The 26,072-nt window shown below is 51.0% G+C and overlaps 1 protein-coding gene across 6 annotated transcripts; it reads left to right on the top strand.

Moving 5' to 3' along the window:
• The first annotated feature begins 1,824 nt into the window (after positions 1-1,824).
• LOC148815310 (uncharacterized) lies at positions 1,825-25,910 on the top strand. 6 transcript variants are annotated; one of them, XM_088904925.1, is made up of 17 exons: positions 1,825-2,175; positions 7,182-7,308; positions 7,991-8,079; positions 8,687-8,751; positions 9,201-9,258; positions 10,184-10,254; positions 12,287-12,393; positions 13,567-13,745; positions 14,099-14,139; positions 14,598-14,972; positions 16,031-16,213; positions 16,882-17,145; positions 18,087-18,761; positions 20,693-21,421; positions 22,385-22,474; positions 24,953-25,018; positions 25,528-25,910. In XM_088904925.1, the coding sequence occupies exons 3-17, from the start codon at positions 8,037-8,039 to the stop codon at positions 25,597-25,599; spliced, it is 3,018 nt and encodes a 1,005-aa protein (XP_088761051.1). In that variant the 5' UTR covers positions 1,825-2,175; positions 7,182-7,308; positions 7,991-8,036; the 3' UTR covers positions 25,600-25,910. The 6 variants fall into 6 exon arrangements, with proteins under 6 accessions (XP_088761051.1, XP_088761050.1, XP_088761053.1 ...); XM_088904924.1 differs by having other exon boundaries at positions 7,178-7,308; XM_088904927.1 differs by having other exon boundaries at positions 7,178-7,308; positions 24,929-25,018.
• Positions 25,911-26,072: the final 162 nt, after the last annotated feature.

Below are 26,072 nucleotides of genomic sequence, written 5' to 3'. Positions count from 1 at the left end.
TCAAATGGCCTTAATATTACACTTTTGTTTCTCTCAAATGGTAGTCTACGTTTCTGTTAGTGTGTGTTGTATTTCTACACTGACGTATGTGCTAGAATTATAGGTTGTGTAGGTCCCACTGTATGTGCAGTATAATTAGAGGGCCACCTCTCACTCTGTTTGCTTAATAATAGGGCTGCTATCTGCAGCTGAGCTCCCCTGCAAAAGGCAGCTTCAATTTTTTACTTGTGTTTCTGTGGCCTGGTTTGGGGGGTTTGTTTGTGAAGAGAGAAATGTGCCTACACACACTTAGTTAGCAAATATTTCTCCTTCTTTCATCTTCCATCCATCAACATTTAGATCACTTCTTCCAGTTCAGGGTTGTGGGGAAGCACGAGCCTATCCCAGCAAGCAACAGGCACAAGGCAGGGTACATCCCGGATGGGGACGCCTGTTCATCGCAGGACATCACACGCACACACACTCACGCCAGAGCCAGTTTTTCCAGATGTCAATTAACCTACCAGCATGTCTTTGGACTGTGGGGGGAAACCCACACCAACGCAAGGAGAACATGCAAACTCCACACAGACAGCATCCTAGGTCAGGAATTGAACCAGGGGCCCCAGCGCCACATTGCAGCAATGCTCACCGCTGTGTCACCATGTTCTGGGTGGAGTTTTCATGTTTCTCCAGGTGCTCCCGTTTCCTCCCACAGCCCAAAGACATGCCGGTAGGTTAATTGGCTTTTGTAAAAACTGGGCCAGGTGTGAGTGTGTGTGTATGTGTATTTGCGTCTGTATCTGTAGCCCAACAATGGACTGGTGTCCCATCCAGGGTGTATCCCGCCTTACATCCGTTGCTTGCTGGGGTAGGCTCTGGCTCCCCCATGACCCTGTATTGGAAGAAGCGGTTCGACAGTGTACTCAACAGGCATGGAAGGAGTCGGATTTGTGTGGGTCTTCCACACACCAGCCGCAGAAGTCCCGACACCCGAGCTGAAGTCAGAAGGAGCTCTTTGGGAAGCGATTCGGACTTTTCCCATTTTTACTCCAGAACGCAAAGATGAAACCACAGCCTTCTTCCCGGCTGGATTCCTGCACCCCAGATGTCTGTAGAAATCTCCCAGCACCCCATAAAAGACGACACGATGTGAACGAACTGCAGGCAGTCGTAACGGTCTCGCGTTTTCAACCAGTATTTCATCTGGTGTAGAGGCTTTTCTTGTGCACCGGCCAGAGTGTGGAGATGTTCTTGGCTCTGAAACACTTTTTCCCCTAATAAAATAAAATGAAAATTGTTCCTGTTTAGGCTGTGCAGTGATAACCCGTTCCATTCCAGACCTGTGCTGTTTTTAGTAAGGAATTACTGAGCATTATCACTGATAATACTCCGCCTGGACTTGATTTCCTGGACGGTTCTCTTACGGTTCTGCGTTCATCTGGCCAGGAGTTGGGGTTTGTGTAGATTCCGCGCAACGCGGCACAAAAGGCGATTTTTCTTCTTTTCCCGTGTTTTTGTTTTTCTTCTCTGTCGTCTCCCGCTGCCAAGCATCCGGGACGTGTCGGGACCTGCAGTGTGAGGCAGAGCCAGGTGTGTGTGTGTGTGTGTGTGTGTGTGAGTGAGTGGTATGTGTTTTCGGAAAGGGGAAGAGAGAGAGAGAGGCAGCAGAGTAAGGCCACAAAAAAGAGCCCTGAGGGAGACGGAGCACAGCTTCTACCATCTCTCCACCTCCAACCCCCCCCAGCAGAAAAAGAAAGGAGAATCACGCCCATATTTTCTACTACAGACACAAAACTCCAGCAGGCAGGCTCCTGAGGAGCAGTGCCTGTGCGAGGGAGAGAAAGAGGCAGGCAGGAGGAGAGGGCGAGGGACAGGGGGACACAAGGCTTCCCAGACCAACTATTCCTCTCGCTTTTCCTCCCAAAAGGATGAGCCCGATCCCCTGTCCCGCTTCCCAGGCTCAATCCCAAACCGGAGGCGGAGAAGGGCCGGTCCAGGAGGTGTGTCTTTGTCGTCGTCATCACCGTCGCCTGGGTCTCTGCCTCCCGGCCATGCGGGGCAGCTGGAACGTGAGCTAGACGCGGCCTCGTCGGACCCTCTTCCCGGGCCGGTCGGATCCTTGCCTGTGGCGACAGGGAAAACGCACGGGCTCTCATGAAGAGGCTGTTCTTGTGCTCGGCGGCGCCTTCGGCTGTGAGTACGGTCCTCATCCCCCCGGTTCCGATCCGTTTCTCATGATGAGTGGTGTGCTGGTGTGACTGAGGCCTGGGCGGCGCTGTTGCCAGGTTCTGTCGGGTCGGTATCGGTGGAGACGAGAAGCACGAGTTGTTCTCCGCCTCTCCAGCTGTGCATCCTGGTTCAGACTCAGTGGAAGCAACTGTTTCCGGCTTGCTGCCTATGTATCCATGCATCCAGAGCGGTCAAGTCTGTCTCCCGGCACCCAGTGGTCGGGGAGCCTGTAGCTCTTAGCTAGCCTGGCCAGGGGCTCTCGCTGTGCAGGTGCAGGTTTCAGGGAAATGGCAAGTCTGAAACACGCCCAGGGCTTTGCCACGGTGACATTAATTGTGTCCCTGGAATGGCAGTATCTGACAAGACTGGTTCCTCCTGAAGACAAGTCATCCACGCATTCTTTTGCCAAGTTGGTACTTGCACGTTGGATGTTTTGATACCTGCGTACCTGGCCTGGGAAACACACCAGACCACTCACAACCACTGGGGAACCTCCAGCTTTAACATCCTTCATGTCCTTTTCTGGGAAACATCTGTAGCAATGGAGTGGATGGCCTTTAAGGCCAATTTTGGCTGCTGCTTGCAGTGGTGTTGGTGTACCAGTAGGAGGCACTCTTTCCTCCGGCCCAAAAATCGAAAACAATGCTACACTATGGTGATTGAGGGAGATTTGCTGTAGGAGGTGTGCTCTCATGATTGTTCATTACCACGTTAAATATTATGATTATTCAGTCATTAAGGTACCAATTAAATTAGTGTGCTGGTTAAATTCCAAATGAAATTCTTAACAATCCTCGTCTTCCTGCTCTGGTTGAGTTGGCTAAGTGATTCCACTCTTCCCCAGTGTGTCGGCTCAGTTCAGATTGGCCTCCTGAGCCACCACCACCAGGGGGAGCTCCACACATTAGGGGACGTTGTAAACCCTACTTACCTGTGAAGTACTTTATGAACTGTTAGAAATTTACAAACCGTTCTAGATCTCCTGGGATCTCCCATAAAGGCATTCAATGATCTAGATGTCCCGGGTTCGAGTCATGGAACTAGAGCACTGTTACTACGTTTCCCCAAGCACTCCAGGGGATGGGGGATGGGGGAGAAGGGGGTTAGTCGGCCAGGGCTCTCTTTGTGACACAGCGCCACCTTGTGACCTTCGGGGTGCTTGCAGTTCAGCAGTACTGTCGAGGTTGGACGCTCCTCTCCTGCAGATATTTGACACAGAGTATCCTGTGACGTTTTTAAAGACAAGAGGCTCAAGATGGCCTTTGGGTTACTGGGAGTTGTGAGGGCATAAGGTAGTGGATTCCTGAGGAGTCCCCAATCCAGTTATTCTTAAGGGTCGCCCCCAATCACCTCTTATTTACAGATCAGAAACCCTTGTGTAAGCAGCCGATCAATTATGCAAGTAATGCTTCAATGAAGGGAACACTGGTGGCAGAGAGCTGAAGGATGTTCTGACTGGTGGTCCCAGTGGTCTCTGCATCCTTGCCTTGCGCCCATTGCTTGCTGGGATAGGCTGCTGCTCCTCCACGACCCTGAATTAGAAGAACCAGCTAGAAAATGGATGGATAAGATAAGATAAGATCACTTTATTGGCCATATACAATTTCTTGCATTAGGAATTTGTCTTTTCGCAGACCCCAGCTTGCTCTCCATGAGACACACAGGCACACAGACAGAGAGAAGCTTGAGGTCAGAGCGCAGGGTCAGCCATTTATACGGCACCTCTGGAGCAGCTTGGATTAAGGGCCTTGCTCTGGAGCCCAACGGAGTAGGATTCCTCTGCCAGCTGCGGGATTTGAACCGGCAACCTTCCAGCCACAGGTGCAGGTGCAGGTCCTTAGCCACAGTGCCTCCACTCCGCCCCGTCTGATGTCTAAATGACTTAATTGAACACATCACCTCATTAATTGTAGACATCTAAATTGCTCAAGGGCTCTGAGAAATCAATGGTTTAAAGGCTGCCTATGAGACCTGCTGGGTTGAGGTCCAGTATCAGGGTTAAAGGCCCCTGGTACTCCGAGTAATGGGGTGCCTCTGCTGTATGAGGTGTCATAGTCTGTGTATGTGAATACTCAGACTGCTGTATAGTTTAATATAAATTCAGCCCTGCGTGGGGGTCTGGAGTGAACTATGTTTCTATGTGAGTCTTCCTGGACTCCCCTGCCTGGATGGGTCAGCAGTAATCTGCTCAGAGTGTCTTTCAAGGGCACATGGACTGGGGGTGGGAGTCAACTACTGTGAGAAGGTTCTACTGTCAAAGCCACATGCTGTAGGTATTTAGATTAGGTAAGTGTTTGTGGTGAAGTACACTTGTAGTTTCTTCAGGATAAAATAACTTCAAATTGTTTCTGCATTAATCTCAGTTTTACACTCCTAAGCCTCCCCCTCCACTCCGATTTCTAATGCTGCTGTTGTCTGCTCACACCTGTGAGGCCACGGGCTAAGCTCAGAAGAGTCATAGCCACACAGAAAACTGGCTCGGTGTCTGTGTGTGTTTTATTAGCTGTGGGTTTGGGTGTGTGGGAGAGAGAGACGGTGAGTAAAGTGTTTTCGTAAGATTCCCTGGAACGGCTGCTGTGGCACATGTTGTCCGTGTCTGCGAGGCAGGTATTTCCGACTCTGCGGTATTCACCGAGAGCAGATCAGACGCTGGGTGTTCTGCGCAGCCGATGACGACAGAGAAACCAGCAACAATGAGGGTTTCTTTTCGCCAGATGTTGTCAGGATCCCAAACTTAGCTTCAGATAGACAGTCCAGCCCGGAAGAGAGGCAGCCTGCGGTTCTCTGACGATGGCTCTCTGCCAGTCAGATTTAAGGATGCTCACTTGCTTTCTCTAGGCAGTGCCACACTCACTACAACTGTGGTCAAGCATTCAGCATCATCCAAGTGCTGTTAGCATCGAGGAAGGGTTACAAATCAGGATTGAAGCTCATCACACTAATCAGGTTGCTAATAGCTTATTGAAGGATCCAGAGAATCTGCTTCAATCCAAGGTACAGAGAGCTTGTTACAAGCTTCCCCCACTCTTGGTGCAAAGATGTTTTGTCAGGCCTCAGTCCTCAACCTTTTGTGCTCTTGATTTCCCAGCTCTACAGTGCCTTACAGACAGTGCTTGGGTCTTGGTCCAGGCAGTGGTGGTGAGTGGTGTGTTGTGTAGGATGTAACACAAAGGCAGTTTGCTTGAGTACCATAGCAATCCCAGTGAAAACTTAACTGCAGTTTTGACTCCATGAGTTTTGGTTAATTCTTGTACTTTAACAGTTTATTCCCAAACTATTCTGTTCTCCTAATGGATGCTCACTGTTCTTCCTAATGACTGACTAAAGGCAAAGTGCATTTAGAACTGAGAACAAGATGCACTTCTTTACACAAAGAGAAGTGGGTGTCCAGAACAAGCTGTCCACCCACTACTGAAGAAGGTTCCCTTGAATCTTTCAAGAACTGACAGATGAGATCCAGCAATGGGACATCCTTGAGTGTGTGGTTTGTGCTGGGCTCAGATGACCCGACCTTTCTCCCTTCTGCGCATGACAGCTCAACGAAATTTAAGAATATCGCTGCAAATTATAGTCAAATTTGAGTCCTGTACCGTGACTCCGGTCATTGTTATATTTCATTGCTGTTAAAGCTCTTACTGTAATAGCTCATCCATTTTATAACTTAACCTCCTTAAGTATCCCTAGAAATACATAGTGTTGCACTGGCTTAATGAATTACAATCTAATAGCCTTAAAATGTTTATAAATGCAGGAACAATTCCAATATTTGTTTTCATGGAAATTAGAATCCAAAGAATCAAGGAGGCTGCCGGTCTTGGATTCTCCATGAAATCCTCCGGACGTAAACACCAGCCCACACAGACACCCGGGGTCGTTAAAAGACTAGATAAATTGCTTCTAATTGGCCGGAGGCGTGAGCACTTCGGCGAGTAATTACAGAGCAGCAGGGCATCATGGCTGGAGTCAGATAGCTGCCTGTTGAGCACAATCCCCTCCAGTAATCCCTGGTCCCACAGTTCACTGCTTCATCGCTCAGGAATGACCCTGCCTGTTTGTCCGATCATAATTAATGCTGGAGCAATCTAAAAGCGCCAAGCCAGCCCTGCCTCGAACTGTGACTCCAAACGCTTCTCCTAACCCCAGGCCTGACCACTGCTTTAATCCTGCCAATCTCCCTCATGGCCCAACATCCATCTGAGGAATGCAAGAGCTGTGCTGTATCGAATGTCACTGAATCAGCCCACCCCAGCACTTCAGTTTAGTTCAGTTCATTGTCATAGGCACGAGTGCAATGAAATGCTTATTTGCATGTGTGCTCCAATACAAAGACATTAAGGAAACATCTCAAAAACATAAACACAGAACAGCAGCAGCAACAACAAGTTAAATAACATACATACAAGTGAATAACAGCAAAGCAAATATCACTGTGAGCCAGTGGTGGGGGTTGAGTTCAGTAATCTGACAGCTTGTGGGAAGAAACTGTCTCTGAGTCTGGACGTTCGTACTTATATGCTCCTGTAACGCTTACCAGAGGGAAGGGGGGAGAAAAATGAGAAGCCAGGATGACTTGTGTCCTTAGCGATACTTCCAGCCTTCCTGAGACAGCGAGTTGTGAAAATGTCCACAACAGAGGGGAGCTGTACCCCAGTGATGGACTGGGCTGACCTGATCACCCCCTGTCACGCCTTCCGGTCAGACGAGCTGCTGCCAAACCACACTGTGATCCCACACGCGAGCACACCCTCAATAGCGCACCTGGAAAATGTGTTTGCAGCAGAGGGGAGCACAGGCGCTGTCCTTGCGGCCACAGGGGGGCGTCAGACCTGACTGTGCCCTGGCCACCTCAAACTCTCCCAGAAAACCGGGGCAGAAGGAGGCTGGGACTGGGGACTGGAGTCAGAGAGCCCGCACCCCGAGACGGCCGGGTCACCTGTTGATTTGTGTTTTTTTGGGGGTTCCCCAGACAGAGCGGTGGGGCAAGGATGACCAGAAGCTTCTCAAGGCCGTGGACCAGGGGGACGTGGGGAAGATCTCGGCCGTCCTGTCCCGCCGATCCGTACGCCCCACCAAGCTGGACGAGCAGGGTCGATCCTCGTGAGTCTGTTTCGGGGGCTCGATGTGAAAAGGAAGAGGTGGTGTCTAAAGGATGTCCACAGATATGCATCTAGCCTGATCCCTGTGTCTGGAGCACCAGGAAATAAGGCCCTCAGTGCTTTTCTTTTCTTAATCGTTTTCTAAGAAATTGTTTTGGTAGGGCATTAGTTTACTTTGAACCTGCAGCTGGGAAAACCCAAAATGGATCCAACCGCTGTGCAATGGGGGTCTGAGCTGTTTCCCTGACAGCAGAGGCATGGAGTATGTTTACACGAGGAGATGTGTGTGTGGAAGCAGATCTGCTTGTCTGTGCAGCCTTTATTAAGCTTTTGTTTCCATGCTGTTACAGGGTATACCCAATCTATCTTCGCCAATATGGAGAAATCTCCCTTGTTTGTATTCTGCCTCCTACTCGAGGAGGATGTTAAAATTCCATGTCAAGTGTTTATTTTGTAAGTAAGCGAATTAATACAGTAACTCATTGGTTCATAATTGCATTAGTCAGTAATTGCACTGCTCGCTTCATTTACCTCTCGATCAACCTCTTGCTCTTCCAATCTCTCTCTCTCTCTCCCCCTCTCTCATTGCCTCTCCCTCCTTTATTCTTTCAAACCTGCTTTCCCTCTGACTTTCTCATCCTCTCCCCCTGCCTCCCACTCTCTCTCCCCCGTCTCTCTCTCAGGTTCCACCTGGCAGCATCCCGGGGGATCGTGGAGTGTCTGGACCTGATGCTGGGACAAGGAGTGGACACCCAGGCCAGAGACACAGAGGGTAAAAGCTTTGTGTTTTTTATATTCTTAGTGCATTGCTATCCAATATGACATGGGCTCTGCAACACCATCCTGAACTGCCCAGGCAAAGTGGGGGACTGGTAGACAGTCACCCCTGACACTCCCCCTGTTCATCTTGTGATTGGCTGGGAGCTCCACAGAGCCTTACAGGTGAGTTAGCTCTGATAGGAAGAGCGGCGCATGCCTTGCTGATGTCACTGCACCTGGCCAATCACAGGAGTGGCTTACCCTGGTTCTTACCCTGGTTCTTTGTCAGTTTTCTGCTGCTGCTTGGGGAATCCCAGAATACTTCTCAGAAGCTTTGAGTTACCTTTGTGAACTGTAAAACCAAGCAAATTCATTTTGTTTAACCTCTGCGCGGGTGGGCAATTGATCTGGAATCTCTTTCCAGGGCGGGACAGGTTTTTTTTTTGCTTGTGATTTCTTTCTCCGTGCAATTTTTTTCAAACGCGTAAGAAGCCGAAACTGGTGTTTTGGCAAACTCCTCCATGTTGCCTGTGCCAGCTCTCATTCAGTTTGCCGCTGGACAGAGACAGCTGTGCGTGGCTTTGTCCATCAGGTTGCTGTGTTGCTCTCTCTCTTCCCAGGATGCAGTGCTCTACACTTGGCAGCGAGGTATGGCCAGCCTGAAAGCGTGAAAACTCTGCTACAGGTGAGCACTGCTCTGGTTTCCAGAATGAGCAGCATAGATCAGTCCTGTGAGGAGATAATCATTACTGAGGCCCTGGACCTCACGGGTTAGAAACAGGAAAATGAGGTTTATTTGTCCCATGGAGTAATACCATTATTTCAAATCAGAAACTGCACTAATGTAGCTGGAAAACCAGACCCCTGTATCACAGCGGGACTCCTGTATTGTTACCAGAGACCCTGGGACCTCTGTACTCCTAACAGAGTCTCTGGGTGTCTTGTTCTATTAATTAAGACTCCATATACTATTTTAAAAGCTAGGTCTCTATTCCATTAATACAATTGTGAAGTCCCTGTACTATTTATACAGACTCTGGATCTCCTGATGTGTTACAGTGAGTTCTTAATGAATGGCAATTGAGGAGCTGAAGGATACTGTGGGTGTGTGAGGTGTATCTCTGTGTCTTTCAGCACAATGTGCCTGTGGACCTCACTGACAACAGGGGGCGCACTGCCCTGCACCATGCTGGTGAGCTCCTCTTCTTCTGTCATCTCTCCTTTTCCTTCTTCTTTTGCTTTTGCTAAAAGGGAAGGAAAGACATTTAGAATCATCAATATTACTCGCTTTCTGTTCCTAAAGAGAACCAGCTGATCCTAAAGCTACTGGCTTTGGGCTTTAGGATCAGCTGGTCTGGAGTCTCAATTCACACACTCTCATGTCTCCGTGTGTTCAGTGTGTGTCTATGCTCGTGTCTCTGTGTGTTCAGTGTGTGTCTGTGCTTGTGTCTCCGTGTGTTCAGTGTGTATCTGTGCTCATGTCTCTGTGTGTTCGGCTTGTGTCTGCGCTCGTGTCTCTGTGTGTTCAGTGTGTGACTGCGCTCGTGTCTCTGTGTGTTCAGTGTGTGTCTGTGCTCGTGTCTCAGGGTTCAGTGTGCATTCTGTACACGTGTGTGTCTGTGCGTTTGGTGTATGTCTTGCTTGTGTCTCTGTGTGGTCAGTGTGTTCAGTGTGTGTCTGTGCTTGTGTCTCTGTGTTCAGTGTGTTCCTATGTTGTTTCTTATACAGTCAATTCAGCTATAATGTGTTTTCACAGTGTGATTTGGAATGTGAAGAATTTATTACTACCAATGTCTTTTACAGTGTGTCTATTACAGGCAGTCATAAATTCTTAGCATTTATAATGCGATTGAGTGTACAGACACAAGTCTCACATGAGCAGGAATAAACACTCCTGTAGGTCAACGATATCACCCATCATTGACTACTCCCAAGTTTTGGGAAGGAGCCTGAAAAGTAAAACACATGTTGGAAAATGTAAAACCCAGAAAGAGGAAATAGGGAGGTTTATGCAGGAGCAGCTGGTAACTGCGTTGCAATTGTGTGTGTGTGTGTGTGTGTGTGTGTGCAGGCTTGTCGCAGTTTCTCTGCTCTGACTGGCGTGTTGTTTTTCCCAGCAATTTCGGGGTGTGTCTCCTCGGTCAGTCTGCTTTGTGAACATGGAGTCCCCCTTGAGGCCAGCGACCAGGTGAGGGTGACCTCATCTCCTCACAGCCTGCAGGCATGGAGCAGGAGGCTGCTGAGAGACGATGATGCCTTACAGATCAGATGTCAGAGCTCTATACCCGTCACCCTATATGGAGGTGTGGGGGGATGTTGTAGGCTCTTGATGTCTGATGGGACTTTGGAGTTTAATGGAAATAAAGCCCCAAAAGTCTGGACCACGTCCTGGGGTGGGTGTAAAGGGGGTGGGACAAAATTAACATGCTAGTTACTATGGGAAGAGAGAATCCCCCTGATTGCTATTCTTTCACCCTTCTCCCCAGCCTGTGAAATCACACTCCTAGTGAAGACGAAAGACAACCAAGAGAAATCAGATCAGCAGACATATTTTCCCATCAGTCCTCTTTAGTGTGTAGTTTTTCTTGGTGGGCAAGCAAATTGTTGCCGTGCTATTTCAACAAACATCAGAATATTTCACTCAACGCTGAGATCCTGAACGCACATAAAGAATGACCCTGAACAAGCTCTTTTAAGAGGGACCTGTGTTGTCCCCAAAAGGTCCCGCAATCTCCGAATGACTCTGTCTGTAATTCGATGTGTGTCCAGCAAGCTCCAGCAGTCGGCATGCTTGAGCCTCACTTAGAATTCGTTCAAATTCCTCAGTTAAAGAAGAGCACAGAAAATCAAGCTGTGATGTTACACAGGAGACAAAACAGTGCAAAAAATGGCAGAAGTCCCAGGCATGAATTGTGGGACACAAAGGTACACTCCTGACAGGCGGTGACAGATTCCAGATTAGTGCGCTAGTTCCCTTGTCTTGTAAAACTGGGAGACGCTCTGAATCTACTCACACCAGATAGACACAGCGGGGGCGAAGAGGAACTTTCCTGTTAACGTTTATGTTCTGAAATATAAAAATTAAAGAATTCGGGGCATGAAACTTGGGGAGTTGTGGGAACAGCTGTGCGTGCTGCAAGCCCAAACCTGTCAGGTCTTATCGCCGTATCGTCTTTCTTTATAATGGAGGATATTTCTGAACATTGCCTTCTCTCTCTGCGTTATAGGTAGTGGCTGATCCCTCCTCTGCTCTGTCAGTGCACCCAGGCTCCTGGGACTGTAATTGCATTAGGGATTTGTTAAGCCTGACCTCATACTGTATGTGTCTGCAGGTGCTATAAGCAGGAGCTGTCAGGCTCCAGCAAAACAGGGGTTCGTTTGCAGAAATCGGTGTTATTTCCACCATGTTGCTGCTTGATTATAGGACAATAAATCTTTTAGATTGAGGACGACGGGCAGTGGGTGAAATAAAACGGAACAATCTGAAAAATCTGGAACAAGCCCATCCAGGATTAAAAGCTGCAGTCATCTCACCTCGCGCGTGGGCCGACCTGATTGTGAATGTGTGATTTAGTATTCTCTAATGCTGCACGTGCTCACTGGCGCTTTGGTCCAAAAAGTTCTCGGTGTTGAGGAAGAGGAAGTTCTCCCGAAGCCGTCGGAGAGTACGATGGGGTCTGAAATGCTGTCTTCCTGTTGGAAGGTCACACATGAAGGTCGCCTTCCTATGACCTGATGATGTACCTGGAAAAGGGTTACGGCTGCACCCCTTTTCAGCCTCTGTCAGTTTGATGGTGTGAGTGTTTTTTTAAAAACTTAGGGGTATGAGCAGTGGAAATGAGGTCACCGCTCAACCCACCGGGGCTGGGGGGGTTTCAATCCCAGGAGAGCCTGGAGGTACAGTCCCACACCTGTGGATCTGGGGGAGCCAGGAGAGGAGGCTCGGGCACCTGGCATAAGGACAGCCTCTCCCTGGAGGCTTCTGCTGGAGCCCCACCGGGCCGTCCCAGGATGCACCAGCAGGACGCGAGCTCCCGGCTGCCCTGGGAAAGCTTGGGAATGCCACAGGCGGACCTGGAATCTGTTGCGGATGTCTGGTCCTCATGGCACATGGGAAAACCCTAAATGAGCTCAGGCCCCAATGCAGGCTGCCACTGGACTTTCCCTTGCTGGCGAGATGAGGGGTGGCGTTAATTACCCCCTCTCTGTGTCTGCTGCAGGAGGGGATCACCGCGCTGATGCTGGCGGCTGTGCACAGGCGGCGGGCAGTGTGCGAGGAGCTGGCACGCAGAGGAGCGCGCTTGAATGCTGCCGACGGGCGGGGCAGGTAGGGCCACACCAGTGGGGAAGCAGTGACTCCTGCTGGCCAGAAATGCCACCCTGGATGGCACATCCCTCCACCCATTTTCTAACCCCTTTATCCAAATCAGGGTGGGGTGGGGGAGGGGCTGGAGCCTATCACGGCAAGCAACGGGCTCAAGGCAGGGTACACCCTGGACAGGACGCCAGTCCATCACAGGGCACACAGACACGCACTCACACCAGGGCCATTTTTCCCAGAAGCCAATTAACCTACCAGCTTGTCATTGGACCGTGCAATTAGATCAATCCTGGGAATCTTGATAATCTTCTTCCTATTTAGAGTCATAGGGGAGTTGGAGTTGGCAGGCAGTGGGTGCAATGCAGGGTACACCCTGGACAAGGCGCCAGGCCATCACAGGGCACACGCAGTCCAGACACAAACAAAGACACACCAGGACCAGTTTTCCCAGAAGCCAATTAATCCATCAGCATGTCTTTGGACTCTGGGAGGAAACCGGAGCACCTGGAGGAAAGGGTCCCCAACCTCAGCTGCTCTTTTGGATGTGCATCTAGAGTAAGCTTGTGCACTTGAGTCGAGAACATGCAAGCTCCACACAGACAGGCGTTCCCAGGCCAGAATCAAACCCAGGACCCTGGAGCTGCGAGGCAGCAGTGCATCAGTTTGTCATTAGTAGTAGTGAAGCAGACGTCTGTCCAGTGGAACCCACACTTTAAGGAAAAATCCCGCCTTCTCAATGTACAGATTGTGTGTTTAGCATGTACAGCAAATATCTTAGCTTGTAAGGCTTAAATCTGCAAAATAAGTATAGAAGTAGACAAAACTGTTGCCTATGTCTCTTTTAAGGTCTTGTTAGATCTTAGATGTTGGATCTTTAGATCTTGTCGGGAAGATAGTAATGAGAACTGACCTCAAAGACGATAGTTGTGGGTGAGTGTGTCACGCAAGTTTCAGCGAGCGCTTGTCTGATGTCTAGCTGTGGGTGTGTGTCAATGTCAGAGTGCGTGTCTGATGCAGATTGCCATGGTAGAAATGCTATGGAGGGCAGTGAGGCACATGTACCACCAAAGCCTACTGTGTCAGTCTTGTGTAGGGTTGTGTCTACGCAGGAGCTGTCCAAGGGGGGGGTGTACGTGGGCACGCCTGTGTGTCCCAGTCACACAATGGTCCTCCTTACAGGACGCCACTGATGCTGGCCGCAGGCGCAGGGTGTTTGGACACAGTGGCAGGGCTGCTGAAGTTGGGTGCCGACCCCACACCCCTAGACCAGCTGGGTAGAGATGCTGTCCACTACGCCAGGGAGGCTGAGAAGCACGAGATCTCTGGTCTGCTGAGTGCCCCGCGCCAGGTGCCCGCAGGTAACAAATTACTGAGCGCAAGTTACCCACATCTCTGCTTATCAGTTCCTATTGATCCACTGGTCTCTACTGGAACGAACTCAGTTGATCTTTTTATATTAAATGGCACAAAAAATGAAAGGTATTGACACATACTGTACCGCAGCCCTGAGGATGACTTCAGGGCCAACAGGGAAACAGTGGGTTTAAACCTGGAAACAGGAGGTGTGTCTTTACACAAAGGGTAGTGGGGGTCTGGAGCAAACTGGCCAGTCCTGACAAATGAGCTAGATGTACCAAATGTTTGTATTTGTAACCTTTTCCTGTTCCCTATTGTGTTGTCTGCTCCAATACGCTGTCCTTTGTCCTTCCAGGACCAGAAGAGGTGACAGCAAACAATGCAGAGAACACAAGGGTAAGGCAGTGATGATGAAGAGGTGACTCCTTGAGCAATGTCATAGAGCAATTCATCATCTTCAGCATAATAGGAATAAACAAGTGCACACAGGACTCCCTAATACTCTTCTGACTGATCTGGCCTTTCTTGTCCAATTGGCTTCTGCAGACTCAGTGATGTCCTCTTGCCTTCTTTTAGAAGGTCTTCATTTTAATTGGTCTTGCTCCCTTGATTCAGTGTGTTATTTCCTTGGTTTAACAAACTTTCTTTTCTGTGTGTCCAGTCCATTTCCATTTTAGTGTCTTGACTCTTGATAATCATGGTGCATATTCTTAAACTTGTATAAATCACACTATACAAAGTGCTGCACAACAACATGTCAGTGTTTGAATAGTATAGGAAAGGGTGATGCAAATGAAATGAAATGTCAATTGATTATGTTAAGAGTAGATATTCATTCTCGGGCCTCTTCAAAGGGAATCCCCAGTGTCGCAGTTGAGCCACTGCCTGGGGAGGTCGCAGAGGAGAAGGCCACAGACCGGCACTTGAGGCCCAGGCAGGAGGAGAGCAGGGAGGCCGCCCAGCTGAGACGGGAGCTGAGTCTGAGACGGAGGCGGTGCGAGAGCCTGGCCAGGGAGGTCGACGCCCTGCGAGGCAGGCTGGGGCAGCAGGCCGGGGCTCTGCAGGCCTTGCTGGAGCAGGAGGGGGAGGGAGGTGGAGAGGGAGAGGCGGAGGAGCTCCTGGAGAGGCTGGCCGCACTCCTGCGGGAGAGGAGAGGGGGCAAGGGGAGTCCGAGGAGGCCGGAGGACGTGAGGAGGGAAGTGGAAGTGAAGAGGAGGAAGAAAAGAGAGGTACTTCCTTTGGGAGAGAGACTGAACTGTCTCACTATTCACGGTCTTGCTGTGAATGGCTCCGTCAAAGGGGGGGGGGCACCCCTTTTCCTGGAGAACCGGTGTCCGGCAGGATTTAGAGGGATCTAGGATGGAAATTGACCCTAAAAACCTGAACACCAAAGCTAACATTGCCTATTAGCTCACTGATTGGCAACAGCTTAGATCAGACAAAAATCCAGAGCACAGAAGAAGAGCTGCCCCACTCTGCCAAACAACTGGTTCAGAGACGGGGTTTCTAGGCGTTCTGCACCATTTTTAGCCTGCTGTTTCAATGTATCCAAGATGTGTTTAGGTTTTTTGACCTGCCAGGGCCTGGGACACATAGCGACAGAATTCCGGTTCCAGAATCCCTGAGCTTCACTCAGGTCCTGGCTTGTGTTTCCAGGTGTACAAGTACGAACTTCGATGAGGGTATTGAATCATGTGTTTTGGGAATCACAAGTATTTACAAGCTCAGCAAACTCAGATGTTTACTGTCTTAGGAAACCTAGATTTTATAGTCTTAGGAAACCCAGTTTTATACGGGCCTAGGAAACCCAGACATTTTCTTTTGGCAACCCTGACCACATTACACAACATTACATTGCACAACATTTCTTGGCTTAGCCCTCCTCAGACACAGTGAGCGTTGCCCAATCCAACAGTGTGATTGTGCTCTTGGCCTGGGGGAGCTGACTGAGCCCCTGTGTGATTGTGCTCTCGGCCTGGGGGAGCTGACTGAGCCCCTGTGTGATTGTGCTCTTGGCGTGGGGGAGCTGACTGAGGACTGAGCCCCTGTGTGATTGTGCTCTCGGCCTGGGGGAGCTGACTGAGCCCCTGTGTGATTGTGCTCTCGGCCTGGGGGAGCTGACTGAGCCCCTGTGTGATTGTGCTCTCGGCCTGGGGGAGCTGACTGAGCCCCTGTGTGCTTGTGCTCTCGGCCTGGGGGAGCTGACTGAGGACTGAGCCCCTGTGTGATTGTGCTCTTGGCCTGGAGGAGCTGACTGAGCGCCTGTGTGATTGTGCTCTTCGAGCAGAGCGTGGAGGAGGAGCGCCTGGAGGCGGCGCGGAGGCTGGAGGAGGCCCTGGAGGGCAAGAGCAGCGCGGAGAGGCGGCTGGCCGAGATTGAGGGCCACCTGGAGAACATGCGGGCCGTGCTGGGGCAGTACGAGACGCGCAAGAGGATGCAGAGCACCGTCATCGCCGACCTGGAGGGGCAGGTCCGGGTCTGCGGGGGCAGAGGGGTGGGGTGGTGTCCGTGTGCTTTGTTTTAGGAAAAAGCTGTACTGATCTGCTAAAATTCCTACCATTCCTTATTAGATTATATAGACAGCTGAGAGTCCAGCAGTATGCTGGCATGCTGGCACTAAGTCTTAAAGGCTTCTTCTGATTCATCCAGCACTACCACTGCTGCACGATGAGAATGCATGCAATTAGATCAATCCTGGCAATCTTGGTAATCTTCTTCCTTTTTAGAATCGTAGAGGAGCTGGAGCCTGACCTGGCGAGCAATGGGTGCAAGGCAGGGTACACCCTGGACAAGGTGCCAGGCCATCACAGGGCAGACACAGACCAGACACACACACAGACACACTCACACCAGGGCCAGTTTTCCCAGAAGCCAGTTAACCCACCAGCATGTCTTTGGACTGTGGGAGGAAACCGGAGCACCTGGAGGAAAGGGTCCCCAACCTCAGCTCCTCTTTTGGATGTGCATCTAGAGAAAAGTCGAGAACATGCAAACTCCACCCAGACAGGCACTCCCGTCTATGGCTCGACTGGTAGTCTCTATAAGAACACCAATCCGCTCTGATTCAGATGAAAAGTTCCCGGTCTATATACGTACAGCGGTGGCCCTAATGCTCCTCGGACGCGTCTTGTACTGTAGATTTCCGAGTCGGCAGAGGAGAAGGAGGCGCTGGAGTCGAGGCTGCAGGAGCTGGAGCGGACCCTACAGGAAGAGAGGCAGCGGGCTCAGGGCAGCGTGCCCGGGGGGCAGCTGGAGAGAGGCAGGCAGGTGCTGGGGGGCACCATCGCGGAGCTGAGGGCGCTGCTGAGGGAGATGAGGCAGAGCTACCGCGAGGCTGTTGGCGAGCGCACGTCGAGGCGGAGGCTCAGCGAGGCACTGCAGGGGGAGCTGGACAGGCTCAAGGTGAGCAGGGGGCACCCAAGGTCCGGGAAAAATCGAGAACGCTTTAAAGGGGAACCACAGTTCCCATTCCTCAGACCGGTTATTAAATCTCGTTGACATAATTCATTAATTGACCGTATGGAAGAATTTGACAGATTTCGAATTGAGCACAAAATCCCGAACTTTGTGAAAGACCTGTAAGTCGCCATGTTGTTGCAAATGTGCATTTGAGTTCCCATGAATGCGGCCCTTCCTGCTCACTAGTCACTGTACTAGTCAAGGAACTTCAAAAATACAGACCTTTACTCAGTCAGCACTAATTCACTTCCAGGTCCTCACTATGCACTGCTTTGAGTTTAGCACGAGTTTGATGTGCTGTATGGTGCTATTCAAGGTTATAAAAATACTATAAATGCACCACTCCATTTTCACCACAGGAATATGCTGTAGTAAATCCCAGTATTGTCCTAACCTGGTGTAGTAGAGTGTTGTAAAAGCTGTGGTGAAATCTTAGGAAAGCTGGCTGGTGTAAGGAATCCAAGTGTGGAAGTAGGAGGATCCTCTGCAGACGAGAGAGAGAATAGAGGCAGCAAGAACACAGGTGTCCAATCCAAATCGTCAGACATGTCCGTGGTCAAGAGCAAGACTAAGTCCAAAAAGCCGAAAGGGGTTTTTCAAAAGGGCGAGGTAGGAGAGTACCGAGCAGAGAGTAGAGAGTTGAGGGTTTAAATAGAGCTGAGTGCAGAACGGTACAGCGGGTGGTGATGGTTTAACACGTGCGGGGGCACTTGTTGTGATTAGTCTGCTGCTGGAACTGATGAGCTCGTTTGTGGGTAGATCTCTGATGACTGGCGGTCGTGACAGTTGGGAGCTAAATGTGACTGGAAAGGTGGTGCACTAAGTGACCCTGGGGCCAAAGATCCGAGCTGATTGTAGTCTCCCCCGTTTCTCCGCCCTGCAAGGGAAAGCTGGCGTCTGAATACGTCTCACTGGAGGACCACCAGCGGTGCAAGGCATCGTGGGAGACCAGCGTGCAGGAGCTGGAGCGGCTGACGTTGAAGCTCACGGCGCAGAACCAGCACCTGCGCGGCGAGCTGGGGCGCAGGAGCCCCAAAACCGACGGGCCGGAGCCGGCCCACCCCCGGCGCCGGCAGGACAGATCCTCGCGCCCCGTCTCCGTGGGCGACTTCGGCAACGCCCAGGCTGTCCCGGGCCAGATGCGGCCCTGGAAGTCGGAGAAGGGGCTGTGGGAGGGGCAGAACGGAACGGGGCCGGGGAACGGGGAGAAATTCATTCTGCACGGCCTGGCGGTGTACCCCCAGTTCTCCCCCAGAGCCAGTGACCTCAGAGCCAGTCTGGGACCCCCGACTGGAGCTCCCTTCCCCGCCCCTGGGGGAGACTCCAGGCTCTGGCAGAAGCGGATGGGCCGGATTTTCCAGCCCCTCTCTCCGGAAACCCCGGGGGGCGCCCTCGAGTCCACGCCGGCCCCCGCAGGCAGCCGGGACTGCTGTCGGGACGAGGGCCAGCGCCGGTCTCCCTCTGGCGGCGCCGAGGGAGAGCTCGCGGAGGTCACAGCCCAGGAGGAGCAGCTGAGAGAGGTGTCGCGGCTGGAGGAGGACCTGGCCGGAGAGAAGGAGGTAAGTATATCGGACCCGGGTCCAGCACACAGGGACTACTCCTCCAAAGGAGTAAATCTTTAGTCTATGGGCTCCCTAACACTCTTCTCAGTGGATCACTCCTACACTACAATTCACTCCTACGTTACTTTAGGGCCAGCGCTTACAGTATGTATATAGACAGGGATCTTTTCATCCGAATCAGAGAGGATTGATGTATTATGTTCTTATAGAGATTACCAGTCGGGCCATAGACAGACCTGGAGTGCTGTCTGTGTGGAGTTTGCGTGTAATGGGGATCCCCTCCACCACCACCAGTGCGCAGCCCCACCTGGATGATGCGCCAGTCCGCTCCCCACACACCAGCTCTCAGTGGGGAGGAGAGCAGAGTGATGAAGCCAGTTCAGAGAGGGGGGTTATTAGGAGGCCATGATGGGTAAAGGACAGGGGGAAATTTGGCCAAGACACTGGGGTAACACCCCTTCTATTTTTGAGAAACTCCTTGGGATTTTTAATGACCGCAGAGAGTCAGGACCTCGGTTTTATGTCTCATCCAAAGGACAGCGCCTTTATACAGTGTAGTGTCCCCGTCACTATACTGGAGCATTAGGACCCACACTACAGGGTGAGTGCTCCCTACTGGCCCCACTAACACCTCTTCCAGCAGCAGCCTTAGCTTTCCCAGGAGTCTCACCTCCAGGTACTGACCAGGCTCACACCTGCTGAGCTCCAGTGGCCTGCAGGCTGTGAGTTGCAGGGTGAAATTGTTACTGACTTTTAAGGCTTTAAATGATCTGTCTCCTTCATACCTCTCTGAACTCCTCCATGTATACACTCCCACATTTAGGCTCCACTCAGTTGAGGCTGGTCCCTTGTTCACTGTACTAGGGACTAAATCTCGGACTCTGAGAGCCTTCTGCCTTTCCTCTTGCTGCTCCATTGTTATGGAATGCCCTTACCTCAGACTCTATGGGAAACATATTCCTTGACTCTCTTCAAATCCAAACTCAAAACTCGCCTTTCCACCAGGGCCTACGTCTGATTGCCCTGAATTCGATCCTTATGAACCTGTTCTCTTCTGTTTCGTCTTTTTTCTTTCTTGTGCTTTTCATTGTGCTTCTTTTGTCTTTTTCTTTATCGTCACGTACAGCGTCCTAGAGCTTGGAAAGGCCCTTTAAAAATAACAGTTACAGCCCCGAGAGAGCATAGTCTAGACTCCACCAGTAACTCATTCCTGGAAAACTGATCCCATTCGCTGAACGGCATGCCGAATAAGTCCTAGGAAATACAGTGATCTCTGCTACTTACGCGAGTTTCCAAAACACAAATTGGCTCATTATGCAATTCGTAAGTAGGGGAAAGATGTCTGTACAACGAGAAACTCGCCTTGGCTTGTGCGCGATTTCATCCCCGACACGTTTACGTTTTGCGTCACGTTGTGAGTAACACAACTGAAGGCGGCGGTCTGCGGAGGAAAACGCGTGATGCTCTGTTGTCCCATGTGCTTTGTTTTGGAAGTGCTAGTTGGAAGGTGCTCCTCAATTTTCGTGCTGTTTTCCCTAAATCTCCTGCATTGCCGCAAAAATGGCTGGACAAGGTGACAAGAATGTTGTCTAAGACGCGTGCTGGCGATAAAATTTCAGGGGGTGAACTTCACTTTTTTCCAAGGGAAAGTCTGAAATTGTTAAATTTGGCAAAGCTTTGGTTAGGTTCTGAGTGGTCTGCCCCAACCCTATTTTTCCCATAAGCCCTGTTATTTTTATTGGGCGACTTTGCACAACGCGAGGTTTAACGGGGACTCACCTGTCGCGTGACGGCAGAGACGCCTGCACTGGAGCCTGGGACCTGTGACCGGCTTGCTGGAGGCTTTCGGCAGCACGTGCCACCTGTGCTGGCATCTGCCCTCCGGTGTAGCGAGCCTTGCTTGGCCCCAACCAGCCCTGTGTCCGCAGGTCTCCAGGAAGCTGCGGGCCAGGCTGCAGCAGCAGGACGCCGAGATCCGAGCACTGGGGGACTGCTTCCCCCCGGACCCCCAGGAGGCGCAGGAGGAAGGGGGGGAGGACGGCTCGGGGACGGGGTTCCAGTCGCGGGCGGTGGAGGCGCTGTTCGTGAAGGTCCGCGGCCTGGTTCAGAGGCACCAGGAGGCCCAGGCGGTGCTGCGGGCCCAGGCGGCCCAGCTGACGGAGCTGGCGGAGGCCCGGCGCTGGCCCCCGGCCCCGGAGCAGGCCGGCGGGGGGGAGACGGTTAGCAAGGCGGAGCACCAGCGGGCCGTGGCGGGCCTGGAGAGGGAGCTGGGCGGCCTGCGCGCCGAGGTGGAGGGCTTGACGGGGGACCTGGGCCGGAGGAAGGCCGAGGTGGGCCGCCTGCAGGCCGAGGTGGGCCGGGCCTTCGCCGAGGTGCGCGGCCTGGAGGCGCGGGAGCGGAGCCAGCTGGCGGAGGCCGAGGGGCTGGCGGCCGCCCGGCAGGGGGAGCTGCGGCGCCTGTCCGCCCAGTGCGAGGCCGCGCGGCGGGAGGCGGCCGAGGAGAGGCGGCGGGGCGCGGAGCTGGGCGGCCGCGTGGCGGCCCTGGAGGCGCGGCTGGGGGAGAGGGAGCGGGAGGCGCGCGGGCTGATGGAGAACGTGCTGCTGCTCCGCTCCAGGGAAGAGAAGCTCGGCAGGGCCTGCCAGGACAAGACCCACACGGTAGGCTTGACCGATCAGCCATCGCCCATCTCTCAGATCTTCCACAGGTGGAGGAGATCACCCATCGCTGGGTAGGACAGGCAATAACAATGAACCTTATTCTGCAGCTTTAATCCCTGAGGATCCCAGACACCCAGGGATCTCAGATCCCTGAGGATCCCAGACACCCAGCTTTAAGTATAAGGAACTAGTAGTAGGTTTATTCCATGCTGAAAAGAGAAGAGAGAAAACACAACATTTCGGCTGTGAATAAACCTATTACTTGTTCCTTTGCAGAATACGCATGCCGACGCAGCTGCCCACCTGGACTGGTTTAAATATAAGGGCCCATTTCATTCCCCACTGAAGTGCTGCTCCTCTTGGGGGCACAGCAGCCCTGCTGCCCAGCAGATCAGGGGGAGGGGTGAGAAACTGCAGCGCCAATTGAATCAAGGGGGGAACAAAGCGTGCAAGCGCCACCTACTGGTCCACCAGCACCACTTCCCGTAATAATTTAGCTTTCCTCAGTAGTTTCTCATCCCAGGTCAGGCTCACGTTTTCCTTAGCTCCCGATCAGACTGTAAGCTAGGAGCACCGGACTTCATAGGTATGAGAACGTAAGACAGGCTACAAACCGGCTTAGTCTGAGTGCTGTCATCATGCAGCCTTTATCGAGATCTAGGAAATTATTTGGGCAAGTTAGAGAAAAAAGTGCGCCGTTCGACTGAGGAAAATGAGCCCCAGACCTGTGAAGTCTCGGCAGGGGAATATGTGCTCATGATCTGTGCTTTCCAGATGGTGGTGAGTAGCATCCTAGTATAGACAAGCACCTCTAAACCCCTTCAATCCCTGACACCCCAGCAGCTCCTCCCCCACCTCCCCAGACAAGAAGAGGAATTCCGCTCACAGGTTTTCAAAAGTCGCCCGGTTCACACCACTGTTCGGCCAGCCTGAAACCCAGACATCTCCCTTTCCTGCTCCCAGATCAGTGTGCTGCAGTCAGAGCTGGAGACCCTGTCGACCCAGACAGCCTCCCTCAGAGAAGAGACGCGCTTGCTGAGGGAGCAGATCCAGGTGAGGTCAGATGAGGGGGGGAATGTGCGTGTGTGGAGGGGCGTTAAACCAGACAGGTAATAGGGATGGAGAGAGGTGGTGGCGGAGGATAAGTGTGTTTGTGCCTCCTCTCTTTTGTGCTTGGCATTGTGTTGTTGTCGCATTATCTCTAAGTCAAGTTCATATTGCCACTTTCAGAAGCACATCACAAGAGTGGATACATTCTTAAACAGAATCTATGGAGATGGAGCACAGTTGGTGCTGGAGTACTGTGAAGTTTAAAGGGGAATTGCAATGTTATTTTTATAGTTCGGGGTTAGAATGAATCAGCATTGATGAGTGCATTACAAACCACAATGAAAGTAAATGTACACAGGATCATGTAGAACTTCCAATTTATACAAAATAGACCAAATTTCCAGGGATGCACAGCATCATTTTTCTGCGATTCCGAATGAGGCAACAAAACTTCCAGTGAAGTGAAGCAGCCATATTACACTGTAAACAAGCAGGTTTGTGAATATATCTCCTTTAATCCAATAGAAATATTGCCCTCGACTTTGAGACGGTTTTGCCAAGAAATACTACTTGTTTACTCTGCACGGACCTTTTCTGTGGTGAAATGCCTGCTGCACAACCTGTACTCATTCACTTGTACGTCACAGTACATTAGGCATTACAGTGACTAGTGAGCAGGAAGGGCCGCATCGCGTCACAATTCTCACCACCTCTCGACAACATGGCGACTGTAAAGAACGTTCACCAAATTCATGACTTTGTGTTTAATTTGGAATTTGTCACGTTTTGCGATACCATCGGTTTGTTACTGAGATCTAATAATGGAATTGAGAAATTTGGGACTGCAGATCTCCTTTAACTTTTGACAACTAGTGGTTGCCTGTTTACGGCCTGTAGAGTGGGGTCAGTCATCTTTGCGTCTTTCAGTACTTACCATCCACCCATTTTCCGACCACTTCATCCAATTTAGGGTTGTGGGGAGCTGGAGACTATCTCAGCAAGCAATGGCCACAGAAGAGCTGCATCCTGCCAATCCATTAATTACTGAACTGAGCCTTAATTGCCTAATTAGCCCAGATGGTAAAGACCACTCCGCTATTTAAAGATTTGAGACTAAGGCTTGCAATAGAATGGAATAAAGCAAAGGTTGTCTTTAGAATAATACACCCCTGTAAACTTTTATTAAGGAAAGACACACCACCTGTGCCAGTTCTGTCTGCTGTTTATTGTGGGTGGGGAGGTCTTAATGACCAGGATCTGCCTCTGTACCCTGTATCAATGTTCAGGGGAGGGGAGAAGGGGGAGTCTATGGACAGGGGTGTCTCCTGTAAAACAATACAGCTCCCTTGCAGAGACCAGACCCTTTGGGTTTCAAGTGGCCGAGGAGCAGTCTGACACTGGCGCGTGTGAGAGAGATCGGCACTGCAGCTCAGCTGCTGTGTTCCTCACCGCTGTTTGTGGGCTGAGCTGGGCTGAGCTGCAGCAAGTCTTGGCAGTGTGAAGGAGATGCCCTGGCACTGCACAACGGAGATAATAAAGATAACGAAGGGGAAAAGGGCATCCTGCCCGTGAGACTCGCTCCTAATCCTGGTTACTGATTGATCCCAGGAGCTCATCACAGTATTCCTTGGAAAATCCCAGTTGAGTCCAGTTTAGGGTTCGCTGTTCCGGGAATCCGCTGGTAGCACACACCCACCCACGCACTCTCTCTCCTTCTTTTCCTCTTCTCCTCCCTCTCCCTCTCCTTCTCTCTTCCTTTCCCTCCCCTCTCCTCCCTTGCCTTCTCTCTTTCACCACTCCTCTTTGGGAATTAGAGCCTGCCATTTTGGCTGCACAGTGGAACAGTCGCACAGTGCGTTGCTGTCTTGCGGCAATTGGGCCCCGGGTTCAATTCCGGACCTGGGATGGTGCTGTCTGTATGGAGTTTGCATGTTCTCACCATGTTTGCATGGGTTTCCTTTGAGTGTTCCAGTTTCCTACTATAGTCCATGCTGGTAGGTTAATTGGCTTCTGGGGAAATTGGCCCTGGTGTGAGTGTGTGCCTGTCTGTGTCTGTCCTGCAATAGACTGACGTCCCGCCCAGGGTGTATCCCGCCTTGCACTCGCTGCTTGCTGCTGGCTCCGGCTGTGGCTCCTGCCCTGTACTGGGTAAAGCATTTAGAAATGGATGCATATTTTGGCCCTCCGGACATCTCTCTGTGCTTTTTTGAGATTGGGGTTACATTGCAAGAATAAGCTGTTTGGGGAGCCTGCATATTTACCTTTAAGTAGCTTATTTATTGATGAACTCCAGGGAGATTGCTTCAGCAATACGTCGGGTGATTTGTCACAGACACCCACACCTCCTGGCGTAAAGATGTGCCTCCTGTGTTTAGTACCAAGAGCAAGCGTCCTTTTAGCGGTAACTTGAAAAGCCTCAGAATGGCAAAATGCTTTTTTTTCTTCACTTAATCCCAGCTGGAATTTCCCTCTCTTTGCAAGGACGTCAGGAAACAGCATCGGGACATAGTTTCAGTGTACAGGACTCACCTGCTGAGCGCAGCACAGGTAATGTCCATAAAGATACATGCTCTCTCATAGACAGACACACAAATGCATTTAGTGACTAAGCCTGCTGTAGACGTAATGCATTGGTCACCCCCAGTTTCTCAACAAAATAAGAACCCAAACCTGGAAAATCTTTGATTCCCCAGGACAATTCCTGGTTCTGCAGAGCCACACTCCAGAGCATTTTAGTTGGCCACCTTACAAAGACCTGGAGATCATGTAATTGTTTTATCAATATAGCAAATAATCCATGCGATGAGTCAGTAATTTGTTATGGGCAAGCTGGAAACCTTCGGGTAAGGAAAAAAAGTTGTTTTTTCCAAATCATCCCCCAATTAAGCATCTTAATTTTACAGATTCAAACTATTTGTTCCACATCTTTAGGACGTTTCATCATTTCAGTGCGTGATCTGTGAATCCTGCTGGCCACTCTGGCATGTAACGGAACAGACAGCTCCCACAGTGCCACCCGGTGGTGGGCAACAGTAATAGCCTTTCTTCTTCTGCAGGGGATGATGGACGAGGAGGTCTACTCCATGCTTCTGTGCATCCATGGCATGCAGAGAGAGGCTGTGTGCTGAGAGACTGACACCATCCCCACTCCCACAATGCACTCCTCCAAGTCAGAGCCCACACTTCCTCTTGACCAATAAGGACTGTGGAAGACAGCAGACGTGCATGGAGAGGGTACTGTGATTGATGGACACTGTGGTCTAAGACAGCAGCATATATGAAGCAGTCCTGACTGATCACTGTTACCATGTTTTTCTCCATATCAAACTGAAGCCTGTTCACTGTTGTCTCTGGTTTCTCCTTACACTGTGACATACCCACAAAAAGTGCTGAAATGTTTGTTCTTCAGATTAAATGTCTCACTTTGTTTTTCACATAATCTAACATTGCTCCAAACTTTTAAGTTTCTTGCACGTTTATCCCTTTCTGTAAAATAATTGAAAATTGCTTTGGATCAAGTGCATTCTCATATGTTTGGTTCTGGCGTGTTACCCCAGCATCGTGACCAAATTCCCCCCTGGCCTTTACCAATCACAGCCTC

Source organism: Atractosteus spatula, chromosome 25 (assembly GCF_055471065.1).
Source record: "Atractosteus spatula isolate fAtrSpa1 chromosome 25, fAtrSpa1.hap1, whole genome shotgun sequence".
NCBI classification, from domain to species: Eukaryota; Metazoa; Chordata; class Actinopteri; order Semionotiformes; family Lepisosteidae; genus Atractosteus; species Atractosteus spatula.
The sequence above is the reverse complement of the archived record's forward strand: the minus strand, read 5'-3'. Positions and strand labels throughout refer to the sequence as shown.

Excerpts from the sequence above, each read along its gene's own strand:
- LOC148815310 (XM_088904922.1), top strand. The coding sequence starts at position 7,743 with ATGTCAAGTGTTTATTTTGTAAGTAAGCGAATTAATACAGTAACTCAT. Across the intron at positions 13,746-14,098 it reads CCCGCGCCAGGTGCCCGCAG|GACCAGAAGAGGTGACAGCA; the intron begins GTAACAAATTAC and ends TTGTCCTTCCAG. Across the intron at positions 14,140-14,597 it reads ACAATGCAGAGAACACAAGG|GGAATCCCCAGTGTCGCAGT; the intron begins GTAAGGCAGTGA and ends GCCTCTTCAAAG.